A 16,884-nucleotide genomic window follows, 5' to 3' on the forward strand; every position below is an offset into this window, starting at 1 on the left:
TTTGGTCTCTTATTTATTTTATAGGATAGTACATTGATTATTGCTTTCATTTTATGAATCAATATGCTTTTATTTTATGAAGCAACAGTCTCATTAAAGAGTAAAATTCATGTTAAACGGCTTTTTTAGGGGTTGTTTTTAAAAGTCTGAAACGGATTAATCCATTTTGCATTACTTTCTATGGGAAAGCGTGCATTGGTTTTGGAACGCTTTGGTTTTGGAACAGATTAAGTTTGAGAACCAAGGTACCACTGTATTGTGAGATGTCATCATCATAGCCATTGCAAACCCCTTTCCCAATCGAAGGAAAAGGTGAGCATATTTTCAGGCAGTTTAAAATGCAGACCCTTCCCTCTGCCCTCTTCTTGCACCAGCCTTTACCCTGGGTCCAGCTACACATTTCCTTGCCCCTATGGGGTGGTGAGAGGGGGCTTGCTATGCCCCATGCCAATGAGTTGTGGGGTGCTTTGGCACTGGGCAGAGGGAGGAAGCTTCAGCCTCTGGAATAAGGAAATGCATCATAGCAAGAAAGGTCACAAAAGGGCAGAAGGAGCTGGTCTGCTAATGTTTATTTAAAATGCGTCCTTGCTGCCTTCCTCCTTTGCAACAGGGCCTCCCGAGGCAGCTGGCCATAAGAGGAGATGAACTTGCAATAGACGCACGGTCTGCTCTTGCTTTTGTTTTAAGGGAGTTGGCAGCGGTGAAGACGAACGGCGTTTTATGGTGCCGTTTGTCACTAGCGATGCCACCAGCCGAATCCCAGAAGTGTGACCGTATTTCACGCATTACTCAACAGCAGCCAGGGAGCGGCTGACAAGAGGGGGAATCACGTTTCCCGGCTTGTGGGATGCGCAAAGGCAAAGTCCAGGGGAGGCACGCCTGGATCTGGTGGAGCAGGAGACTTGTGCATTTCGGTGCATGAAGAAAAGGTCTTCCTCCAGCCCTGTCCTCCTGCAGCTAAGGTCTGTGGGTCATGCATGGAGAAGCCCTCGGGTTCAGTTGTGTGGCGAGTTCCCGCCCTGCCCCCCAGGCAAAAATAATGACACATGACACAATTATTAAAGTTAATGGGCTGAAAAAGGCCGCAACTTCCTTGGTTACAGGTGATGAGCGGTATTGGCTTAGGCATTGGACCTAACCGACCACCGTATTTTTCGCTCTATAAGACGCACCAGACCACAAGACGCACCTAGTTTTTGGAGGAGGAAAACAAGAATAAAATATTCTGAATCTCAAAAGCCAGAACAGCAAGAGGAATCGCTGCGCAGCGAAAGCAATAATCTCTCTTGCTGTTCTGGCTTCTGGGATAGCTGCACGGTCTGCATTCGCTCCATAAGACGCACACACATTTCCCCTTACTTTTTAGGAGGGGAAAAGTGAGTCTTATAGAGCAGAAAATACGGTATATCTGACTCCAGCCCATCTGCTTGAAGTCTGGGAAGGGTTAAGCACCAGTAGGGGGAGTCCCGCTGATGCACATCAACTAAGAACTCCCCCGGGGTCACCGATAGGGGGCGTGCCTTAGGCCCTAACCTCCCTAGGCTTCGGACAGGGCCACGCCCCCCGAATCCTTTAATGGAATACCCTTCCAAATGCGGGGCAGGTGATGGCACTACCTCCTCTTTTCCATCTACAGAACTTTTCCAATGCCTAACCGCCAAGAAAGTTGTGGCGATTTGCTATGAGGTAGGCGAAAACCAAGTGGCTGGTGCCAATTTGCCAAGTGGGAAAATTCCTACCAGGCCCCTCAACGGTGACCAACCAAGGTCCATAGCAAGGTCAAGGAAGGAAAACCTTATGGGGCGGGAGGGTGGGAAAAGCAGGAACAGCTGGCGGGCGGGAAAGAGGGAGATCCCCAGCTGCGTCCTGCCTTAAATAGGGCAGGCCACACCCCCAGAGCATCCCGATTGGCCAGCCAGAGGGTGACGCAGCTGGAAGTCCCCCAGTCATGCAGGGAAACCCTCAGTGAGGACTCAAACACAAGGGCCTTCTTCCCTCCTGTGTTTTCGAGCAACTGATATCCGGAAGCATTTCTGCCTCCGACCACGGAAGCACAGCCATCTTGGCTACTCGCCATTGGTAGCCCTCGTTATTATTATTTTGTACCTTTGCTCTGCACATAGCAGCTAGTGTCAAGGTAATGTGATTTCCCCCTATTACTTGGCCTTGGTCCAGTATACCTGGAGGAGCGTCTCCACCCCCATCGTTCAGCCTGGACACTGAGGTCCAGATCTAAGTGCCTTCTGGCGGTTCCCTCCCTGTAAGAAGTGAGGTTGCTGGGAACCAGGCAGAGGACCTTCTCGGTGGTGGCACCCGCCCTGTGGAACACTCTCCCGTCAGATGTCAAGGAAATAAACAACTACCTGACTTTTAGAAGACATCTGAAGGCAGCCCTGTTTAGGGAAGTTTTTAATGTTTCACGTTGTATTGTGTTTTTAATATTCTGTTGGTTTTTTTATAAGATTTTTATTAAGATTTTTACATTACAAAAAATAAAAACAAACAGAAAAAGAAAAAAAAATCTTTCCATCACATTATTTTTCATTTACTTGTTTCTTGGACCTCCTCATACCTCTCTTTTTTGTATTCCAATTCAATTTATTAGCTCAGCAATTTGTTTCCCTCGTTATTCTACCCAAATCTTTATTCTTAAATTGTTGTGTTCTTAATATTTTGCTTTTATAAACCCTTTTTTTTTTCATATTCTTTTAACCCATTACAGCTAGAAACCTCTTAATTTTAATCCAACATTATTCTAAAATTCATTAATTTTACAATATCTCTGTAGATACTCTTTAAATTTCTTCCAATCTTTTTCCACTGACTCTTCCCCCTGGTCTCGGATCCTGCCGGTCATTTCCGCCAGTTCCATATAGTCCATCACCTTCATCTGCCATTCTTCCAAAGTGGGTAAATCTTGTGTCTTCCAATATTTTGCAATAAGTATTCTTGCTGCTGTTGTGGCATACATAAAGAAAGTTCTATCCTTCTTTAACACCGATTGATCAACTATGCCCAGAAGAAAGGCCTCTGGTTTCTTCAAGAAGGTATATTTAAATACTTTTTTCAATTCATTATATATCGTCTCCCAGAAAGCCTTAATCCTTGGGCACGTCCACCAAAGGTGAAAGAATGTGCCTTCATTTTCTTTACATTTCCAACATTTATTATCGGGCAAATGATAAATTTTCGCAAGCTTGACCGGGGTCATGTACCACCTATAAATCATTTTCATAATATTCTCTCTTAAGGCATTACATGCCGTGAATTTCATACCTGTGGTCCACAACTGTTCCCAGTCAGCAAACATTATGTCATGTCCAACATCTTGTGCCCATTTGATCATTGCAGATTTAACCGTTTCATCCTGCGTATTCCATTTTAACAGCAAGTTATACATTCTTGAAAGTACCTTAATTTTGGGGTCTAGCAATTCTTAATTTTGGGGTCTAGTTTTTAATATTCTGTTGGGAGTTGCCCAGAGTGGCTGGGGAAACTCAGCCAGATGGTTGGGGTATGAATAATAAATGATGATGATGATGATGATGTGCTGGAGAGAGGAGAGCTTCTGTGTGCTTTGGCATGGCCTCTTCATCACCAGACACCTAGAACTTCCATCCAGGTTTGAGCACTGGGAAATCTCCCTTTGAGTTTTCCCTCTGGCTAGGCACAGTTAAGTTCCTCTCCTGCCGCATCTTCAGAGTTGGCCAATTCATAGAATCACAGCATCAGAGATTTGGAAGGGACTCTGAGGGTCATCTAGTCCAACCCCCCTTCAATGCAGGAATCTCAACTTGATCACACATGACAGATGACATTCACAAAGGCAGCCTCCAAGGAATCCATCGGAGGGGCTGCATTCTCTGACAGCAACTTTATATTTCAGGGCAGAGGGCAGAATCTGGAATTGTCTTTCCGCTGCTCCTCTTTTTGATAACAGGGCTCCTCATCGCTACCAGAAAACTTGTTTCTGGATCAGCGACAGAGCTATTAGCACAGCTCTACAAAAGCAAAGGGCGAAGAAACGTCTTCACCATTGACCAGATAAGAGAGACTCCGAGAATGAAGATTAATTTTGCATTTGTTCAAGCGAAGGCCATTGCAGAACAGCCTCAGAGCTCAAGAATTTTGCTGTTTATCTGTGACATGTAATACAGCTGCTAACACAGCACCTTTTGAACCATCATCCCTAGAAAAAGAAGAAAGACTAGCTCTCTGGAATGATACTCTGGTGAGCCTGTTCAGACATGACGCTGGCCACAAGCCTGGGTTGGGCAAATGTGGAAGTAACTGAGCACTGGCTTTCCCTCTTCGGAGCATAGCCATTGTGGCAAGGAGCCACCCAGAGCCCTCTCCTCCTCCATGAATTTGCCCAATCCACTTTTAAAGCAATCCAAGTTGGCAGCCATCCCTGCCTCCAGTGGCAGGGAGTTCCACAGTTTAACTATGAGCTTCATAAAGAAGTCCTTTCTTTTTATCTGTCCTGAATCTTCCAACATTCATCTCCAGCGGGCGTCTACCAATTCCAGTGTTAAAAGAAAAGGGTTGTTCAAGCTGCTTTCTCCATGCCAGGCATAATTTTATAAACTTCTGTTGTGTTCTCTTGACTCACCTTTTCTCTAAACTAAAAAGTCGCCAAAGCCAGTGGCTGTCCCACCATCATGTGCTAGGGAGCGCCGTAGCTTCAGCGTGTGCTTTGTGAAGAACTCCCTTTCGTTTCTCTTGAGTCTCCTGCCACACAATCTGGCTGAATAATAATAATAATAATAATAATAATAATAATAATAATTATTATTATTATTTATACCCTGCCCATCTAGCTGGGTTTCCCCAGCCACTCTGGGCGGCTTTCAGCAGAATATTAAAATACAATGATTCATCAAATATTAAAAGCTTCCCTAAAGACAGCCTTCAAATGTCTTCTAAAAGTCAGGTAGTTGTTTTTCTCTTTGACATCTGGTGGGAGGGAGTTCCACAGGGCAGGTGCCACCACCAAAAAGGCCCTCTGCCTGGTTCCCTGCAACCTCACTTCTCACAATGAGGGAACCGCCAGAAGGCCCTCGGTGCTGGACCTCAGTGTCCGGGCTGAACGATGGGGGTGGAGACGCTCCTTCAGGTATACTGGACCGAGGCTGTTTAGGGCTTTCAAGGTCAGCACCAACACTTTGAATTGTGCTCGGAAACATACTGGGAGCCAATGTAGGTCTTACAGGACTGGTGTTATATGGTCTCGGCGGCCACTCCCAGTCACCAGTCTAGCTGCCGTATTCTGGATTAGTTGCAGTTTCTGGGTCACCTCCCAAGGGAGCCCCAAGTAGAGTGCATTGCAGTAGTCCAAGCAGGAGATAATCTTTAGGTTCAGTATTAGGAGGTGTGGGGACCAGGCTAGTATTTTTGTTGTGCCATATTCTGCAACATGTACATGATCCAATTAATGGAGGAGGTTTGACTCTGCGGCCATGGTTCAGGGCAGCCATGTTTCTGAATCCCAGTTGGTAGAAACCACAGGAGGGGAGAGTTGCTCTTGTGTTCGAATCCTGCATGCGGGTTTCCCATAATGGGCATCTGGTTGGCCACTGTGAGATCAGGGTGCTGAACTCGATGGACCTGATCCAGGTGGTTCTTCTTATGCTCTTATGTCAGAGTTGAGGGATCTGCCAGGACGATTTGGTCTCCACCTTGCCACCCCGGCTGGCAGAACTCCAGCCTGTCTGGGGAGACCCTAAAGAGACCCCCCAAGTGATTTTTGTCCAAGTGCCTTTCATTAAATTTCATCTTCTGTTGCTATTGCTGCTGCTGCTGCTGCCTTCTTTTCAGTGTGCAAAAGCGGCTATTTTTGCAAGTCTAATTAAGATGAATGACATTCAACACTTTTGAGCAAGATTTTCTATTTTGAACCAACATTTCAGTTTTCTGACTGGGGAGAGAAAGGAAGCCGAGGGATGTCATTGGGAGAAGCCGGCATTTGAAGCAAACAGCTTTTGTTTCAGAAACGTTGACTCACCGCAAGCACACCTTTGTCTCAGACACTGTGGCCTTCAGGGCTCAGGTGTGCTTTGGGAAGGTTCATCTGGCTAGGTGGTACCTAGCTGGTAGACTCTGGGACTGGCATGGCACCACTGAGCCCAGCTGGCTCTGAGCACTGGAGCAGCTGGTGCCAGAGACATTGTGAGCAGCCCCCTTAGTCCGCAGCTGCCACCAGGCCTGCCTCAGTTTCTCCTCTGGTTAAAAGGGCATTCTAAGGCTCAGACCTCCGGAGCCAGGTCCCAGAAGCCACACTGCCATCAACATGCAGGACTCTTAATTCGACAAGAATCTACCGTATTTTTCGCTCCATAAGACACACTTTTTTCCTCCTGAAAAGTAAGGAGAAATGTCTGTGCGTCTTATGGAGTGAATGCATGGTCCCTGGAGCCGAATTGCCCAGGGGCAAAAAGCAGATCGTCCTTTTTTTTTTTTTAAAGAAAGAGGGAAGAGGGTGTTGAAACAAAGCTGCTGAGCGATCAGGAGGCAAGCGATCAGGAGGGAGATAAAGGATGCTAGCGATAAAGGAGGCTGCATGGGAGGAGGGAGGTAAAAGCACATGGATCCTCAGGATTTTTGCATTGGGTCACCCCAAATTCACCATCAGATCACATAGCATGTCCATAGCTACAGCCTGCACCAAAAAAAAACCACGCATCCACTGTTTTGTGGGGCCGCAATGGCGCAAAAACGTGGTTACAAAGCACGGATCCACATGGATCCTCAGGATTTTTGCATTGGGCTACCCCAAACTCACCATCAAATCACATGTCTGTGGCCACAGCATGAACCACAAAAATCATACATCCACTGTTTTGTTCAGAATATATATTTTTTTCTTGCTTTCCTCCTCTAAAAACTAGGTGTGTCTTATGGTCAGGTGCGTCTTATGGAACGAAAAATATGGTAATCACATTGGAAGAAGAGATTAGGTTTATTTAGGGTGGTAGAACAAGGGATGCTCCCAAGCTGCCACTTTTGTGGGGGGTGGGATTCAGTTATATACCTGCAGATTTAGGCTATGCAGTTAAACGTTGGCTTGGAGCTCTTTGCACAACATGCTGGCGTCCCTCAAAGGTGGGACTTTTTGCAATGAAGGGGAATTGCGGTGGGAAGTGCGAGAGAACTGCTGCTCAGCACAGGGTCATCTGAATTACCTGCAAGCCACCAGAAGGAATGCCGTCTAGCCTCCCCACAAACTTTGTGCAAGCAAATAATAAGGAACACTGAAGAAAATGGGTTTCCTGGGTAGTGCTGGGTATTAGCGTAAGAGGCAGGTCAACAGCAAAGGACCCAAAGCTTTTAAAAAGGAGGGGAAAAGTGGTGCCTTACTCCCAACTGAAGCTCCAGCCTTGCTAAGAGCATAAGAAGAGATTGGCTGCTGGATCAGGCCAAAGGGGGCCCATCTAGTCCAACAATGGTCATCCAGATTTCCTGCAGTGCAGGGGGTTGGACTAGATGATCCTTGGGTCCCTTCAAGCTCTTGAAGTCTGTGATTCTACTGCTTTATAAACGGTGTTCCAGATTATCATCCTGCCAGTGTTTCTCTTTTGGAACTAAGAATGCAGATTTGCATTAGCTCTTCACCTACCAAGCTGCTCCTGGCTGAATTTAAATATGTTTGCTGTTTAGAATAATAGAATCATAGAACTGTAGACAAAGGTCTGTATAGTTAAAGCTATGGTTTTCCCAGTAGTGATGTATGGAAATGAGAGCTGGACCATCAAGAAAGCTGATCGCCAAAGAATGGATGCTTTTGAATTATGGTGCTGGAGGAGACTCTTGAGAGTCCCATGGACTGCAAGAAGATCCAACCTCTCCATTCTGAAGGAAATCAGCCCTGAGTGCTCACTGGAAGGACAGATCGTGAAGCTGAGGCTCCAATACTTTGGCCACCTCATGAGAAGAGAAGACTCCCTGGAAAAGACCCTGATGTTGGGAAAGATGGAGGGCGCAAGGAGAAGGGGACGACAGAAGATGAGATGGTGGGACAGTGTTCTTGAAGCTACCAGCATGAGTTTGTCCAAACTGCGGGAGGCAGTGGAAGACAGGAGGGCCTGGCGTGCTCTGGTCCAGGGGGTCACAAAGAGTCGGACACGACTAAACGACTAAACAACAACAGAACTGTAGAGTTGGAAGGGACATTGATCTAGTCCAACCCTCTTCAAATGCAGGAATCTTAGCTGGAGCATCCATGACAGATGGCTATCCAACCTTTGCTTAAAAACCTCCAAGGAAGGAGAGTCCATCATCTCCTAAGGGAGACCATTCCACTATCAAACAGCTCTTGCTATCACAAAGTTCTTCCAGTTGTTCAGTCGGAATCTCATTTCTTGTCACTTGAAGCTATTTCTTGAAACCATTGAGCAGGGTTAGGCGTAGGGACAGAGGAGAAGTTTGATTTTGTTTGAATTTTAATGTGAAACTGCGTAATTTGCATCTTTTGAACCAACACACAAGCACAGAGGCAGCAGTGATCCTTTGGAAATTGAATTTTGTGACGTGGTTCTCCAGTGTGCGAAAACGATGCATATACAGTGGTACCTCTGGTTGCGGACGGAATCCATTCCAGAGGCCCGTTTGCAACCTGAAAAGAATGCAACCTGTGTCTGCTCATGCACAAGTCGCAATTCGCCGCCTCTGCGCATGCGCATGATGTCATTCTGCGTGTCTGCGCATGTGTGAGTGGTGAAACCCGGAAGTAACCCTTTCTGGGTCGCCACGGGACACAACCTGAAAATGCGCAACCTGAAGCAAACTCAACACGTGGTATGACTGTATTAATGAAAACAACATAAAAAGCGCATCATGTTAAGGAAAGCTGTGTACAAAAAAACTGTGCATATTAGTCAAAACGGTGTGTGAAAATGTGCATATTAGGAGAAATGTGCGCTGAAACACTGACTGATTTTCACGAGGATTTCTTTATATAGAGAGAGAGAAAGCACAAATCGCTGCAAACGGACAGCCACATTTAAGGTTGGGAAAATGAGAAACTGGGTGGAACAAAAAAATGAGAGATTCTGCCGTCCCTGTCTTTAGGCCTGAGGGTGTGGGACAAAAAAAGATGGGGGGGGGGGGTTGGAGCAGAGAAGAAACCTCCTGAGTTTGGATGGAGAAAGAAGTCTGAGCAGTCTGGCAAGGGGGGGGGGTCCGGGGGGGGGCTGGTGCTATATTTGGCCCTCACACCACCCTCCCTGAGCTCCTGCTTCCCGTCTGTTCCACCTGTAAACAGTTATTCCCCAAAATGAGCAGAAGCTTCTCAAGCAAACGGCGGCTCCTGGAACCTCTTTCTGCCTCGAGGAGTTGGGGGGGGGACTATTCATGGGACAAAAAGTGGCGCTTTGGCCTAAATATTAAATTATTATTTTATTAAGTTTCCACTTCATAATATATAAACAACATCCATATTACTCACAATAAATTTTTGCTCGCATGAGCTGGTCAACTCCCCCCCCCTTTAATATTTTTTTTAAAAAAATATAAATAAATATTGGATTATTTTGCCCTGTCTTTTTGTGCCTGCCAAACAGCCGTTATTCTCTTGTTAATTATGCTGCTTTAAATGTGCATTTTATATTTGACTTCACTTGGCAATAGGTTTGTTGTTGTTTTTTGAAATGTTTAAGATTTTTTCGTTTGTTAACTTCGTTTCTGTTAAATATGTGTTCCGGAGTTGGCCTCCTTTGTCATGTTTTATTTTGATACCTTTTAAGATAATATTTTTAGTTTTCCATGAATTATGTTGCTTTGACTGTATACTCTATAGTTGCCTTTCTTCAGAAATTTTTGATTCTGAATTGTTTGGGTGATGTTTTAATATGCTGTAAACGGCTTCAACGTTTTTCTTAGCAATATAAAGCGGTATAGAAATGAAATGAATAATAATAATAGTCCTGGCCACCACCTCTCTCACCTTGCTGGACCTTTCGTTTCCCAAGTGGCGGGCTGGACTGGATGACCTTTGGAGGGTCCCTCCCGAGTCTACGAAACAGGCCTCCAGGTGGCCCCACAGGGCAGCTTCCTCCTCCTCCTCCTCACTGTTCCTTCCTTCCCTCCCCAGGTGAACGGTGTGAACGTGGTGAAGGTTGGGCACAAGCAGGTGGTGTCTCTCATCCGCCAGGGGGGAAACCACCTGGTGATGAAAGTGGTCTCTGTCAGCCGCAAGCCAGAGTCGGAGGACATTGTTCGGAAGAAAGGTGAGTGCAGAGCGCATCCCCCCAAAAAACACCCCAGCCCTGGCCCTTCTCTGCCCCTCTCTGCTCCGGGTCTCCTGCTTCTCCCCCTGGCACCCAGTCCAGCCTGGCTCTGGGGCCCCCTTCCTAGGACCTGGCTCTCATTCCCCCATCTTTGGGGTGGCTCTGGGGGCCGTCAACTGCCCTCCTTGTACATCCCGCCAACCGGCCGCCCCAGGGCCTGTCAGGAAAGCAGCCTCAGTGGCCCACATCACGTGGGGTGGCCCACACGTAGCTACCCACACTTCCAAGGAGAGGCCTGAGGTGTCGAAAGCTGCGCTGGGTGAAGCCCTACCAAGAGAGCAGAGAATTGAGAGAGAAGGAGACAGCGTGCAATGCACAACCCTCGTGGAACGGGCCGGCCGAGGGGCAACGTGGCTCAGGGCCAGATCCGGGGGACCCTGGACCGCCTTCCCAAGATCCTGCAGAGGGGCTGCAAGGCCCAGGACCTCAGAGGGATCCGCTGCACCAGAAGCCGCTTGCTCCGGAGCAGGAGGGAGACGCACCAGCGTGGGTGACCAGGGGGGTCGCTGGAGAGTCGGAAGCCGCCCTGGGCCTCAGCGCTGGAGAGAAGAGTACAGGATGATGCGCCAAGGCTGACTGGGATGGAGCAGAGCGCCTGGGGGTGGATTTTAGCCTGCGGGAGATGCTGCGCTGAGGACAGGGCTGTGGCAGCTTCAGAGAGGAGCTGCGTCAACAGGACAGCTCCGAGCTCCTCCTTCGGGGACTTTTTCGTTCAGAGCAAAGGCAAGGAAGAGGCGACGTGATCGACATTTGTAAGATTCTGCATGGCATGGAGAGCATGGAAAGAGGCTTCTCTGCCTCTCCAAAGACTAAAACTCGTGGGCGTTCCATGAAGCCGAATGTTGGGGGGAAATCCTTCTTAAACTGCGGAACTCTCTGCCACAGGAGGCAGTGAGGGCCAACTTGGATGGCTTTGAAAGAGGATTAAACAAATGCATAGAGGAAAAGGTGGTTGGAGCACGAGACTCTTAATCTCTAGGTCATGGGTTCGAGTCCCTTCGTTGGCAAAGGATTCCTGCATCTCAGGGGGTTGGACTAGATGACGCTCGTGGTCCCTTCCCGATGCTGCTGAATACCAATGGCTGGAAAATGCAGGAGGGGAGAGGGCTCTTCTTGCGCTCAGATCCTGCTCCTGGGCTTCCCTCGGGGGCATCTGGTCAGCCAGGGTGCTGGACTAGATGAGCCAAGGGCCTGATCCAGCAGCTTCTTCCGATATTCTAATTTGCAATGTTTCCTAGCAGGGATAAATTGTACCTGCAGAGCTGACCTCTGGCAGGTGTGCAGACCAAGCACTCAACAGGGTCAGCCTCCAGGGACCTCCTGGCAAACCCCTGCCAGCCCAACATGGGCTTTGGGGGCTCGACGGGGTGCACAAGGCTGTCGGGGGCAGACAAAAGAAAACCCTTCTTCGCACTGCGTTCCGTTAGACTTTGGAACTTCGAAGAAGGATCAGACGATTCCTGGGCAATAAGGCTCCCAAGGGCTGTTAGCCAAAGGAGCAGAGTTCAGTCTCCCCTGTGCCTGCAAATGCTGGTCTGTTGTCACCTCTTGGACTTCATTTATTTTATATAAAAAAAAAATTATTAGTTTTTCAACATATCATTTTCAACAATAATTAAACATATCTTTACGTCTTACACATTTTTTTTTACTTCCATCCATCACATCTGAAAATACTCCAATCTATTTACTTAATTTACATTTCTTATTTTCACTATTACATTTAAATCTCACAACTAATATCTCTCTTCTTTGCAATATTTCATATATTTCTCCTTACAAAACTTCTTGTAGCCCTACTAGCGTAATTTGTTGATTACAGTTGCTCTTCAAATAATTCGTATATATTTCTTCAAATCTTCTGTAAATCTCTGGTCCCGCAGGTTTTGAATCCTGCCTGTCATTTTATCCAATTCTGCGTAGCCCATTAATTTTGTCTGCCATCTGATGAGCTTTGTGAGTGGGTAGGAATTCGACCCCAGGCCCCCGTGCTGCCAGCCAGGCTCTCTGCCCAGCGGTGGCGCATATGCCCACACTGCCCAGGGCGGGCACGCTCCCAAGGGGGGCAGGACACGAAGGGTGCCCTCATAGGCACAGGATAGCCGCTCGGGTGCATGGAGTGGTGCATGCACCCTGCAGCCAGGGGCAGAGCGAGCCAGCGATGGCGGATATTCAGCGCACCGCACGCCCGCAACTCCCAAGTCTCTCCCAAGCTGTCAAGACGAAGGGGGAAGGGGCTAATACCACTGGCAAAGTGGGGCAGCTACCCCCTTTCCCCCGACGGCTCGGGGTAGGCTTGGGAGTCGCGGGCAGACGGCACGCCAAATGTTACCCCCCTCAGCGAGGACACCCTGACTCTGCCCACCAGGCAGCGACCTTTGCTGTGGAGGACTCCTCATGTGAAGTGAAGCCTCTGGTTCTCACGGCCAGCCAGTGAGAGAGGCTTTTTTTTGAGGGGGACCCAGGCTTCCATCACAAGCAAAGGTCAACCTGGCAGCACTCTTGGAAGCTGCCTGCACATTGGCCCCTTGGGATGGTCCACAGGATTCAACCGCGATTAAAAAACAGGCCAATATTTGATTGATCAATATGGATGGGGGTGCCCACCGTCCATAGAGCTGCCTCGTTGTTGTTGTTTAGTCATTGTGTCTGACTCTTTGTGACCCCCTGGACCAGAGCACGCCAGGCACTCCTGTCTTCCACTGCCTCCCACAGTTTGGTCAGACTCATGCTGGTAGCTTCGAGAACACTGTCCAACCATCTCGTCCTCTGTCGTCCCCTTCTCCTTGTGCCCTCCATCTTTCCCAACATCAGGGTCTTTTCCAGGGAGTCTTCTCTTCTCATGAGGTGGCCAAAGTCTTGGAGTCTCAGCTTCAGGATCTGTCCTTCGAGTGAGCACTCAGGGCTGATTTCCTTCAGAATGGAGAGGTTGGATCTTCTTGCAGTCCATGGGACTCTCAAGAGTCTCCTCCAGCACCATAATTCAAAAGCATCCATTCTTCAGCAATCAGCCTTCTTTATGGTCCAGCTCTCACTTCCATACATCACTACTGTGAAAACCATAGCTTTAACTATATGGACCTTTGTTGGCAAGCTGGTGTCTCTGCTTCTTAAGATGCTGTCTAGGTTTGTCATAGCTTTTCTCCCAAGAAGCAGGCGTCTGCCCCCCCTAAAAGTTGTGCCAGAGGCGTCGCCGCCCGAAATAGACGGATGATGAGGATTGCTCAGTGTGCGCGCGCATTGGAGGTTTTTAAGCAGAAGGTTGGGTGGCCCTCTGTCGGGGATGAGATTCCTGCATTGCAGGGGGTTGGACTTGATGACCCTTGGGGGTCCCTTACGACTCTACCGTTGGCTTTGTCAAGAAGCTAGACCTGAGGAAGGACTGGGTGGGAAGTGAAGCTGTAGTTCTGGCATGAGAACCAGCCAGTCACATCTCATGCGCCTCCCATGCTCCATGTGAGCAGCACCTGCCTATTACAAGCTCCCCTTTCTGGCTGAAGCCCCCTCACACCACACCACCTCTCCTTCCGGGTATGGGGTGGGGCAGTGGCTGCCTTTGTACACACCCCACTCCCTGGTGCCACAGAAGCCTCGCCTGTGGCGAGTCGGGAGGGAGCTGGGAAAGCGAGGCAGCTTCCCTCCCATACAGCGGAGACAGAGCGAGGGGGAGGGTGGGCTCGGCTCCTATTTTTAGCCCCGTGGGTCTGTGCTGTGGGGAAGGAGGAGACGGCTGTGGGGGGAGCTCCAGGGTCCCTCCGTGCCTGCTTGGGTGGCAGGGAGCCAGGCGGCTTGGAGAGCCAGCAGCGGGGAGAGGAAGGGAGGCAACTTGCCACCCAGAGCTGTAATTATCCTGTGCGCTGCCAGAGTGCGCGAGTGCGAGTCGTGGGGAAAGACGGAGCCGTGCGGTGGGCATCGCGCTGCTGACTCCGCTCACCGCCTCCTGGGGGGTCTGCTCATTCCCCGGCTGGAGGGAGAGAGAGAGAGAGACGTCTCTGAGCTTTCGGCACCTCCGGCAGACGTGGCGATCCGTCCCTGAGCACCCAGGTGGCCGGCACCCAGCAAAGCATCTGTCTCCTGCTGTCAGAAAGTGCACCTTTTGGGCTGGGCACCGCGAAGACCTTCTCTGGCAGTGAAGACCCCGGGCACCTCCTGCACAAGCTGGCTGGCACCCATCTCCTGGCAGGAGACAGCCCAATTGCTCGCCGCTTCAGCAAGGGCAGGATCGCGTGGCGGACGGAGGTCTTCCCGGTCCCCCCTGACTCTCTGGCCTTGCCCCCACCTCGACTGGGCTCGCAGCTTCCTCCCCGGCTCGCCTTGTGTGGGAATCGTGCTTCTTCTCTGCTCCCCCCCCTCCGCCCCTGTTTTGGGGGTCTCTGATGCAGGCGCCTCCGGCAGCAGCTCGGAGCTCCGGTTTCCATGGCGACGGGGAGCGTTGAAGCCCGCATTGTTACGGATCTCGGGGCGAGGGAGAGCGGAGCGACGAGCCAGCCTTTCCGCTCCTCCGCTCTGTCACAAACCCCATGGCAGATGGAGCCTCGCTCTGGCATCGCCGCCGCCGGACGGGCTGGCTAGGGAGAGCCGGGGACCAGCCCTGCCCTCTGCCTCTGCCGCTGCCACCACCGCCTCGGAGTGAGGTCTCCACGTGCCCCAGCCTCTTGGCAGCACTGCCGCCAGGCAGAGGCCCCGAGGGCAGTGCCAGCCCCCAGAGTTAATGGAGAGCCAGGCCAGGCAGGGGAACAAGAGCCTGGCCATGGGAACGAGGACCTAGGACCAGCGATATCACCTTGGTGCCGTGCCCCCTTTGCCCATGGCCTCCCTGGCAGGGAGGAGGCCACTGGCCAGGGAGAGGATCCGCTGAGCGGCAGGATTGGGCAGACCATGCCCGGGAGCCCCCTGAGCTGAGGGTCCCGGCCAGAACACTCTCTTGCCCCTGCCCCGATTGCCCTCCCTGCTCCCACCCCGGCCGGCCGCGGGACCATGAAGAAGTTTGCCTCCACTCGCAGCCTGAACAAGATCCTTCAGCAGTGCGACTCCTCCTCCTCCCGCGAGTACGAGGAGATCCAGGCCGTGGAGAAGAAGTGGCACCTGCACCTGGCAACGCCCAGGAAGCTGCTGGACCGCAAGTGCAAAATGCCCTCCCTCTTCCTTTCAGCCCCGCCGCCGCCCAAGAGGGCGCCCAGCACCACCCTGACGCTGCGATCCAAGTCTATGACCGCCGAGCTGGAGGAGCTGGGTGAGTCCTGGCAAGGGGGCGGGAGGCCGAGGGGGGTGGACCCAAAGGAGAGCATGCGTGGCGGGCGGGGCCGAGGGTTGCTGCCCCCACTCCTCAGGTGTGCACCAACCCCCCAAGAGAGGTTTGGGGGTGCCCTGGCCACACCCACCTGCCCTCGGCTCCAGCTCCGAGGCTGTTTCAAGGCCACTGCCCTCCCAAATGTAATCCTGCGAGGTGGGCGAGACTGGCGGTGGAGCAAGGTCACGCCCAGTGAGCTTCATGGCCAAGGGGGGGGGATTTGAACCCTGGCCCCTCCCATGTCATTTAACCAGCACAACAACCCTGCGAGGTGTGTTGGCACAAGAGAGGCAGCCACTGGCCTCCAAAGTCACGCTCAGTGAGCTGAGAGCGGGTGGGCAGGATTTGAACCCAGGCCTCTCCCAGGTCCTGGCCCAACACTCCCCCCCCCTGCACAAATAGCAGTGTTTCCCCTCTCCTGACTCCCCTGGCGTGGTCCTTGTAGGGCCCGGTTTCCCCTCCTGGTTCTGCGCTGCTGTGCCTGTTCCTGCCGCCAGCAACACGCTGTCAAGACTCCCTGTTTAACCCCCGACTGCTTTCCCTGGCGCTTCCAGCAGAACTTCCCTCTCTGTGCCCAGCTCTGGGCCTTTGCCCTCGTGGTGCCCAGGCACAGCCATTCATCCTCCAAGCCTGTCGTCCTTTCGACTCATTCTCAGCCTGGCTCTCTCCCACCTTCCTTCCTCCCCGGACCTCAAGGTGGCATAGATTTGGGTGGGTGCCCAAGAGGTCTCTCATCCGGGCATTGACCAGGCCTGGACCTGCTTAGCTGGGCCAACGGGGCTGTACCCCTGTGCCCGCCCCACTAACTGCCCCCACAACCCATCTCCGGACGCAGGAACGCTTTGCTCTTTCTCTGAGCAGGGAAGGTTTGGTGGAGTGCAAAAGCCGGTGCCCGGTGGGGGTGGTGGGAGAGAACCATGGTTTCCTGTGCCCCTTTGCTTCCATCCCACTCCAGAGAAAAGTCTTGGCATCCTGGGGGGGGGCACTGTTCCCACCTTTGGGGTGGCAAAGTCTGTCTTTGCTCAGGGTGCTCCTTGGGGAGGCCTTGTATGGAAAATCGCCAGCCGTGGCTTCTTCGGCAATTTGGGGGGGGCGGTTTCCTGGCCCAAAAGGGAGGAGATAATGGGAGGGGTAAGTTGTGCATGAATGCTACACCCCCCACCCCATTGCACCCCACAGCCTCATGTACAGCAGATGTGGGGCTGGCCTGGGCGGCTCAGGGAACCTTGGATGTGCTGAAAGGCTGGGGAAACTGAGCCCCCAAGGGGGTCCCTCCCTTCCTCCCCCCCCCCCACTGGCCTGTGAGGACAT

At 51.1% G+C, this 16,884-nt stretch overlaps 1 protein-coding gene across 11 annotated transcripts in view; it reads left to right on the forward strand.

The window, feature by feature from the left end:
- SHANK3 (SH3 and multiple ankyrin repeat domains 3) overlaps nt 1-16,884 on the forward strand; it is a 430,757-nt gene that overhangs the window by 359,927 nt on the left and 53,946 nt on the right. For 10 of the 11 annotated variants that reach the window (XR_014538733.1, XR_014538734.1, XM_083572536.1 and 7 more), the window contains 2 exons: nt 10,088-10,223; nt 15,436-15,516. Coding sequence is in view for 9 of the 11 variants with exons in the window: in XM_083572536.1 (XP_083428662.1) it covers nt 10,088-10,223; nt 15,436-15,516 (217 nt within the window). In the remaining 2 variants the exon portion in view is untranslated. The remainder of the gene's footprint in view (nt 1-10,087; nt 10,224-15,435; nt 15,517-16,884) is intronic. The other variant, XM_083572538.1, reaches the window with a different exon arrangement.

Source organism: Podarcis filfolensis, assembly GCF_964270895.1.
Source record: "Podarcis filfolensis genome assembly, chromosome: 10".
In the NCBI taxonomy this organism is placed as follows: domain Eukaryota; kingdom Metazoa; phylum Chordata; class Lepidosauria; order Squamata; family Lacertidae; genus Podarcis; species Podarcis filfolensis.